At 43.3% G+C, this 10,000-nt stretch overlaps 1 protein-coding gene across 1 annotated transcript in view; it reads left to right on the forward strand.

Annotated features, from left to right (window-relative positions):
- ltbp3 (latent transforming growth factor beta binding protein 3) overlaps positions 1-10,000 on the forward strand; it is a gene marked incomplete at its 3' end in the record, with an annotated part of 56,272 nt that overhangs the window by 32,294 nt on the left and 13,978 nt on the right. The window contains exons 15-16 of the mRNA XM_083761748.1: positions 1,372-1,494; positions 1,900-2,022. Of these exons, the coding sequence (XP_083617874.1) occupies positions 1,372-1,494; positions 1,900-2,022 (246 nt within the window). The remainder of the gene's footprint in view (positions 1-1,371; positions 1,495-1,899; positions 2,023-10,000) is intronic.

Raw genomic sequence — 10,000 nt, forward strand, 5'->3', positions numbered from 1 at the left:
GGGTCTTCAGAGATACTCCAGAGGGTCCAGGGCCCCTAGGGGGTCTTCAGAGATACTACAGGGGGTCCAGGGCCCCTAGGGGGTCCTCAGAGATACTCCAGAGGGTCCAGGGCCCCTAGGGGGTCTTCAGAGATACTACAGGGGGTCCAGGGCCCCTAGGGGGTCTTCAGAGATACTACAGGGGGTCCAGGGCCCCTAGGGGGTCTTCAGAGATACTACAGGGGGTCCAGGGCCCCTAGGGGGTCCTCAGAGATACTCCAGAGGGTCCAGGGCCCCTAGGGGGTCTTCAGAGATACTACAGAGGGTCCAGGGCCCCTAGGGGGTCCTTAGAGATACTACAGGGGGTCCAGGGCCCCTAGGGGGTCTTCAGAGATACTACAGGGGGTCCAGGGCCCCTAGGGGGTCCTCAGAGATACTCCAGAGGGTCCAGGGCCCCTAGGGGGTCTTCAGAGATACTACAGAGGGTCCAGGGCCCCTAGGGGGTCCTTAGAGATACTACAGGGGGTCCAGGGCCCCTAGGGGGTCCTTAGAGATACTACAGGGGGTCCAGGGCCCCTAGGGGGTCCTTAGAGATACTACAGAGGGTCCAGGGCCCCTAGGGGGTCTTCAGAGATACTACAGAGGGTCCAGGGCCCCTAGGGGGTCCTTAGAGATACTACAGGGGGTCCAGGGCCCCTAGGGGGTCCTTAGAGATACTACAGAGATACTCCTACGGGGTACTGTAATCATATACTGTAAATGTATACATAAGGCGGGGGGGCGTGTCCTAACACATGGGGGGCGTGTCCTAACGCATGGGGGCGTGTCCTTATGTCTTCTACAGATACCAATGAGTGTCATAAGGCAGGGGGCGTGTCCTAACAGAGGGGGGCGTGTCCTAACACATGGGGGCGTGTCCTAACAGAGGGGGGCGTGTCCTAACACATGGGGGCGTGTCCTAACACATGGGGGCGTGTCCTAACAGAGGGGGCGTGTCCTAACACATGGGGGCGTGTCCTAACAGAGGGGGGCGTGTCCTAACAGAGGGGGGCGTGTCCTAACACATGGGGGCGTGTCCTAACACATGGGGGCGTGTCCTAACAGAGGGGGGCGTGTCCTAACACATGGGGGCGTGTCCTAACACATGGGGGCGTGTCCTAACACATGGGGGCGTGTCCTAACACATGGGGGCGTGTCCTAACACATGGGGGCGTGTCCTAACACATGGGGGCGTGTCCTAACACATGGGGGCGTGTCCTAACAGAGGGGGGCGTGTCCTAACACATGGGGGCGTGTCCTAACACATGGGGGCGTGTCCTAACAGAGGGGGCGTGTCCTAACACATGGGGGCGTGTCCTAACACATGGGGGCGTGTCCTTATGTCTTCTACAGATACCAATGAGTGTCATAAGGCGGGGGCGTGTCCTAACGGACGCTGTGAGAACCTACCAGGAAGTTACCGCTGTGTTTGTCACGAAGGATTCCTGCCGTCTGCCGACAGCAAGGCCTGTACAGGTTGGTGTCTCTCTACCTCCCTCTCTCTCTCTCTCTCTCTCTCTGGTCCATAATGTATTGTCTATGTCTCTCTCTCAGTGTGAGCACGCTAGGCTATGTGCTAACGGTCACTGTGTCTCTCTCTCTCTCTCTCTCTGGTCCATAATGTATTGTCTATGTCTCTCTCTCAGTGTGAGGACGCTAGGCTATGTGCTAACGGTCACTGTGTGTGTGTGTGTGTGTGTCTCTCTCTCTCTCTCTCACTCTCTCTCTCTCTCTCTCTCTCTCTCTCTCTCTCTCTGGTCCATAATGTATTGTCTATGTCTCTCTCTCAGATATAGATGAGTGTGAGGATGCTAGGCTATGTGCTAACGGCCACTGCGTCTCTCTCTGGTCCATAATGTATTGTCTATGTCTCTCTCTCAGATATAGATGAGTGTGAGGATGCTAGGCTATGTGCTAACGGCCACTGCGTGAACACAGAGGGCTCCTTCCAGTGTCAGTGTTACCCTGGCTACCAACGCACACAGGAAGGAAGTCACTGTGAAGGTATGTCCATATATGGTCACACAGGAAGGAGGTCACTGTGACGGTACGTCCATATATGGTCTCACAGGAAGGAGGTCACTGTGAAGGTATGTCCATATATGGTCTCACAGGAAGGAGGTCACTGTGAAGGTATGTCCATATATGGTCTAGAGTCACTGACAGAGGGTCACATGGTCACTGACAGAGAGTCACATGGTCACTGACAGAGAGTCACATGGTCACTGACAGAGAGTCACATGGTCACTGACAGAGAGTCACATGGTCACTGACAGAGAGTCACATGGTCACTGACAGAGAGTCACATGGTCACTGACAGAGAGTCACATGGTCACTGACAGAGAGTCACATGGTCAGTGGTTCCCAAACGGCGGTGCGTGCACATAGAGTATTAAAAGGATATAGAGACTGATCTGGCGCGAAGCTCCAAGGGATTTACATGTCTTAATGACAGTTGGTAGGGCGTTCCACATTGTTGTGGCATAGGAGTGAAATGAATTTAGGTGGACCCTCTTGTAAACAAGTGTCCACTCACAGCTAACAGTCTTTGTATTGAGTTGTGCTTGAAATGTAGTGTAATTCTGCAAACTGTTAACCCTCTAACACCCAGCGTTGCTTTTTAGCAACAATTTTATTTTATTTAATTACTAATTTTTTTTTTTTTTTTTCTGTTCTTTTTTCACCTAAACGTCATCAGTGATGTTCATTGCAATGCCATTTCAATGCCATTGGTCATGATATTTGTATATAAATACCCCCCACAGAGGCTGAAATTCACACAAATTAAAATATTTTAATCAATCAATCAATCAATCAATCAATCCTTGTTTGTGCCGAATCTGGGTTACACATGGTTGAACTCCCTCTGGTGTTTTTGTGTTGCTGGCATGATTAGACTGACTGAGCGTCACTGTTTATTATGATACACTTTTCATTTCATTAAAAAAAAAAAAATCATTTCAGACCTCTGGTCTAGACTATGGACTGACAGAGACCATGTGGACCTCTGGTCTAGACTATGGACTGACAGAGACCATGTGGACCTCTGGTCTAGACTATGGACTGACAGAGACCATGTGGACCTCTGGTCTAGACTATGGACTGACAGAGACCATGTGGACCTCTGGTCTAGACAGAGAGACAGAGACCATGTGAACCTCTGGTCTAGACAGAGACCATGTGGACCTCTGGTCTAGACACAGAGACAGAGACCATGTGGACCTCTGGTCTAGACAGAGACCATGTGGACCTCTGGTCTAGACTATGGACTGACAGAGACCATGTGGACCTCTGGTCTAGACAGAGAGACAGAGACCATGTGGACCTCTGGTCTAGACAGAGACCATGTGGACCTCTGGTCTAGACAGAGAGACAGAGACCATGTGGACCTCTGGTCTAGACAGAGAGACAGAGACCATGTGGACCTCTGGTCTAGACAGAGACCATGTGGACCTCTGGTCTAGACAGAGACCATGTGGACCTCTGGTCTAGACACAGAGACAGAGACCATGTGGACCTCTGGTCTAGACAGAGACCATGTGGACATGTGGACATGTGGACATGGTCTCTGTCTCTCTGTCTAGACCAGAGCTGAACGTTGATGTCATTGTTGAGATTTGGAGGTTTCAGTTTTCATTGTTTTCGTTGTTGTTGTTGTTTTTTTTCATTATAATTCCATTGTGGCTAAACAGCTTTTTTCCAAAGCCCAAAGAATGCAGTGAAATCCCCATTAATCTGCTTATGAATTAATTATGAACAGGGCACTGTTTTCCACCTGTGAAAAAAACGTTTTAAAATCGTTCAACTGGCCGAACTACCATTCTACATCCATTCTACATCCATTCTACATCCATTCTACATCCATTCTACATCCATTCTACATCCATTCTACATCCATTCTACATCCATTCTACATCCATTCGCATTTCGCATTCGCATTTACGCATGTTCCATGATAAATGCTTTATGTGATGTATTCCCATGCTTTTGTTCTTGCTTAAATGTAAAGCCCCGTTTCCACCGCCCAAGCTAGCTTCTGCTTTGGCTTCGTGGTCCCATGTTATCTCTATGCAGAGCAGCTTTTGAGCTTTGAAGCTTGGAATGAACAGCTTTTTTTTTTTTGCTTTGCTTTCATGCTCACCAAAACTCAACTTGAAAGCTGGAGCTGAACGCTGGAGCTTTTCAAAGCTGCGTGTAGCCAATCAGAGCACAGCGTGGTTTGAGGGGGCGGAGTTGAGATCATTTCACAAAAGGAAAAGGCCCTGCAAAAGCTGTCCACTGCGATTCTCCGAATAAAAATATATACTTTTTAAATATGGGCTTTATATGAAATATGAAAGGATATTTGGCATCTCCATAGCCGATTTTATCGATAGAAATTAAAGTTTATATGAGAAACAAGTTGTCGAAGCGGTGAAAACAGGTTGTGTTCCGTGTTCCCAGTGGATTGATACTTTTTCTGGGGAGAATAGTTCCTGCATTCACGCCCCCGCCCCGGTTCTCATCGAAGCCATTCATGCGGAGTTGCGGACTACTGCCCAGTCCAGAACGGCGCTGTCCGTCGCTGAATGTGGACTAAACAGTGCACACACACACACGGCTGATGAATTAGCAGATATAGATCGATAGATGGAAAAACAATTAAACAATATAGTTCCAACCGGTGTCGGAGTTTTCCCCCAAAGTGGCCAAACATTTGCCGAGAAGAGGGGAGGAGACGCCGCTCTCAGCCGGTCGTCGTATGTGTGTGTGTGTGTGTGTGTGTGTGTGTGTGATATTGAGCGCCCGACACGGGGACACGTGTGTGTGTGTGTGTGTGTGTGTGTGCGCGCGAGAGAGAGATCAATAATTTATATTATATCAGTTGTATGATATCGATATGCATGCGCGCGGACATCCCTGATCCGACCTGTCATGTGCCGGTCGTCATGTGTGTGTGTGTGTGTGTGTGTGTGTGTGTGTGTGTGTGTGTGTCGGTCGGTAGCTATGTTGATTGTTGAAACATGGGCACCGTGAATCATACCTTTATTTATGCAATATGTTGCACGTGTTTTGTGATTGGTTTGCTGCGTTCTGAATCGATAAACCAATGGCATATAGATTAGATTTATTTGAGGGAATCATTTCAATTGGTTTATTGCGTTCATGTAGGCCTATCGATGAACCTCATAGCAAAAGTTGAAAGACAGTAGATAGCCTATGTTTATAGATAGATAAAACACAATCCCCCCGTGTGTGTGTGTGTGTGTGTGTATGTGTGTGTGTGTGTGTGTGTGTGTGTGTGTGTGCGCGCGAGAGAGATCAATATAATATTATAATTATAATATTATAATAATAATCAGTTGAATGATATGCATGCGGACATCCATGATCCTCCGACTGTAAATGATAATGTGAAAAATCTAATTAATTATACATCATTTGGAAGTCCCTGACATGAGAAAAACTGGATTAAACTGATATGAACTAAATGATATGATACTGACATGATACTGACATGATACTGGCCATGATACTGACATGATACTGACATGATACTGGCCATGATACTGACATGATACTGACCATGATACTGACATGATACTGACATGATACTGGCCATGATACTGACCATGATACTGTCATGATACTGACATGATACTACCATGATACTGACATGATACTGACATGATACTGACCATGATACTGACCATGATACTAACATGACACTGACATGATACTGACCATGATACTGACATGATACTGACATGATACTGACATGATAAAAAATATATATATATATATATATAAATAATAATATTTATATTAATATAAATAATAATAAAAAAATAAAAATAAAAAAATAGATAATAATAAATAAATAAAATTATAAATAAATAAATAAATCATTGTGCCAACTAGTAGGCTAGGCATACTTTAATTTAATTAATTAATAACTTTCACAACTATTTATTTATTTATTATTTTATTTATTTATTATTTTATTTATTTATTATTTTATTTATTTACTTATTTTTATTTTCAGTATCATGTCAGTATCATGGCCAGTATCATGTCAGTATCATGGTCAGTATCATGTCAGTATCATGGCCAGTATCATGTCAGTATCATGGTCAGTATCATGTCAGTATCATGGTCAGTATCATGTCAGTATCATGGTCAGTATCATGTCAGTATCATGGTCAGTATCATGTCAGTATCATGGTCAGTATCATGTCAGTATCATGGTCAGTATCATGTCAGTATCATGGTCAGTATCATGTCAGTGTCATGGTCAGTATCATATCATTTAGTTCATATCAGTTTAATCCAGTTTTTCTCATGTCAGGGACTTCCAAATGATGTATAATTAATTAGATTTTTCACATTATCATTTACAGTCGGAGGATCATGGATGTCCGCATGCATATCATTCAACTGATTATTATTATAATATTATAATTATAATATTATATTGATCTCTCTCGCGCGCACGCACACACACACACACACACACACACACACACACACACACACACACACACACACACACACACGGGGGGGATTGTGTTTTATCTATCTATAAACATAGGCTATCTACTGTCTTTCAACTTTTGCTATGAGGTTCATCGATAGGCCTACATGAACGCAATAAACCAATTGCGCATCTGCTTAAACTGCCTGTTTTCTCTCAGCTCAAGCCAGCTTGAGTGACAGGTACCTTGTACACGCCCACTTTCTCAAAAAAAAGCAGCTTTGAAATGAGTTCAGCTTTGCTTTCATTTCCAGCTTTGGCCGGTCGGAACGGGGCTTAAGTCGCTCTGGATTAAGAGCGTCTGCTAAATGCCTAAATTGTAAATTGTAAATTGTAAATTCCATTCTACATCCATTCTACATCCATTCTACATCCATTCTACATCCATTCTACATCCATTCTACATCCATTCTACTTCGACACGTTGTGAGCTTAGAGCGGCTTTTTGAACAACTCAAAAATGTGTGTGTTTTTTTTTGTTTTTTTTAATGCTGTCAAAGTTAACGCGTTATTAACACTAGGAAGTCTGAGCAGCCGTTCTGACCGAATTTGAGATTTCAACGTTTATTTTCTTAGCCCATGGAGTCCAGAGAAAGTTCCCCTTGCATGACTTTGTCTAAATATTCGATTGAAATCATCTCTGTTTTTTTTTCCATTTGAAACGTTTTGTAAATATGATTTTAGGCATATATCTCTTACTCAGTCTGACTATAATCGGCCCAATCGACCGCTCTCCCCCTTTATCCCCCGCTCGTCTTTTGTTTGCGCTGCTTGATAATGGTGTTAATGGTGATTCCCCGACATTTCCTTTTCACTTGATATCGTTTCGTAGAGAGCGCCTACACAACCGATGTATATACCAAATGAAAGCCCCAATTCCATAGTTTACATGGTATTTTGAATCTTTTTAAATGAGCAAAAAATGAGCGAGTTATGATTGAAAGAAAGTGGAGAAAAAAAAAGAACACAAACAGAAGGCATTCTTGTTGTTGTTGTTCAATCCTGCATTCCATGTCCAACGAATTAAATCATATACGTTTGGCTGATTAATTAACTTGGAATTTGTTTATTATTTTGATAAGATAATAGGAATATGAATACAATGATTATTATCATTGTTATTATTATTATTATTGAATGCTCGGTTACGACCCGACATTTACTTTCCATGAAGCGAGAACGCTTGCCGATGCGCGATACAAAATAAAGTGTTTGAAATAATTCCAACCAGATAGACCTCCCGAACCGCTAAATGTTTTGTCAGTCAAAAGAACAGTTCTTTCTGCAAGCGACGTGGAACATATGTAGGCCTGCTGCTGTGGATTAATTTGTTCTGGCATATAGGCTCAATATCGCCAGCTCTTTGTCAGTCAAAACTTTCCTTTTTCTCTCTCTCTCCCTCTCAGGAAAGCATGTAAATGTCTATTTAGTCTGCAAGGCTTACATCCGGTCGTGTACCTGTCTGTATGCGCCGATTTCCATACACAATACATACACGATCCGTATCCTCTCCTCACCGGATGTTGAATTCACAGTGCTAACGGCCGACAAATGCGATGTTTTTTATTAATTAAACTGATATAACAACATAACGTGGCTAATAATTGTTTATTTGGAATGTACTTTGGCTGGTAATTTAGGTAGATATAACGCGACTCACTTGTATAAGTAATTTACCGCGGACAGGCCGCATTTAATGCAATACATTGGCTTTAGTAATGTTGTTAGCTTATAATATTAGCAACTGTAAGCTAACGGCTGGAGGACTACGGACAATCCGGTCAATACCATCATTACACTTAAACATTAATACAATTATGTCATGTTTACATGCCTAGTCAAGCAGTCTGTACATCGCGTGGGGTCACATGTATTAATTACATCGATAACACACAAGAAAAGACAAGTGATCTTTGCTCTTTTGGAAGAAAAAAAGGACAACAAAAGGCAGCAACGCGACACTCTTCCATGGCTATGTTGCAATATAGTAACGGGCAACGGCAAAATATATATTTTTCACATGTATTATTAGTTTTATACATTTTAGGAGTGAAAACATGTGTTAAGAAACATATTATGATTTAATTCGTTGGAAATGGGATGCAGGCTTGAACATGAACAATGTCTTCTCCAGCTGGAGAGGGACGATCAGTGGGGGAGAGAGTGGCCAATCAAATCGCACCAAAAACACGGTCGTCCTGACCGTGAGCCGACTGAGTAGTAGTGACATTTTTTCAGACTTCGTAGTGTTAATGCGTTAACGCAACACCTTATTAACGGCACTAATTATTTTATCGCATTAACGCAAAAAAAAAAATCACAGCGATTGGCAGGCGGGATGTTGAGGAATATTGGTTCCTGCAATGCACTCCCCAATTCCCAGACCCCTTGTTACTAGGATGTTTTAAGTAGAGTAACCTGGGCAGGCAGCCTTCCATTTACATTTCACAAAAGTTTTGCTCGTGTTCCAGTCCAAAAAGAAAGCTGTGCAATTCATCCATTCAGACCAAAAGCAAAACCCCCGCTGTTAATGTTGCATCGCATTGTAAACAGCTGTGCCTCGTTATAGCCACACACGTTTCTAACTTGCGATCACAGTCGCGATACTTTAAAGTTGTGTGGTACTTTTAAATGGATTTAACTGTAACAGAAAGTTCCACAGTCCCATCTCCCAGTCACGGAGCTGGGACTGACAGCCACACACAGAGACGACGCACATATTATCCAGAGAGACGGCAGCTAGTTGCTAGAAGCTAGAAAACAGAGGTGTTGCCAGTATAACTCTATGGCAGAAACAAGCAACCTAGGTCTATACAAAATAAGCCAAAAAGAAGCAACACTGGTCGTTTCTGGCCAGTGTTGCCACATCTGCTGTTTATAAGCGATTTTGGGATTATTTTTGTAGATTGAAAAGATATTGGGGGTCCTTTGCTCTTGGCATGAAAATGTTTGAGAACCACTGCTCTAAAACAATATTAGACAAAGTTTGAGCCACAAACACATTGCTCTCTCTCTTCTCCTTTTGTATAAATTAAATAGGCCTATTCATGATTCTGCTTATAGAGAAGATGCCCATGTTAGTTTGTTTTATGGAAACAGTTGTTTGTTTTGAATGTGCCAATTGCACAGAATTATTCAAAAGAGAGAAAATGGGCAAGCCATAAAATAATGCACATTGCACTTGTCTTTTCATACTCATTTTGCCATTTTCATAATGTGGCCCAAATGTTCAGCTATTTGAGTATCCCTGGTTTACTGTGTCAGAAAAGGACACCAAACTCACAGTTTGCATCGGTATCGGCAGTTACTGCTTCCAGTGATCGGTGATCGGCCCCAAAAAACCGTTTTCTTTCAGTTCATCATTGAATTTAAAGCAAAAAAGGTTTTGCGATTAATTGCGATTAATCGCGCGATTAACTACACAAATCATGCGATTAATCGCGATTAAAATTTTTAATCGCCTGACAG

The sequence above is a fragment of the Protomyctophum parallelum genome (genome assembly GCF_964188405.1).
Source record: "Protomyctophum parallelum genome assembly, chromosome: 1".
In the NCBI taxonomy this organism is placed as follows: domain Eukaryota; kingdom Metazoa; phylum Chordata; class Actinopteri; order Myctophiformes; family Myctophidae; genus Protomyctophum; species Protomyctophum parallelum.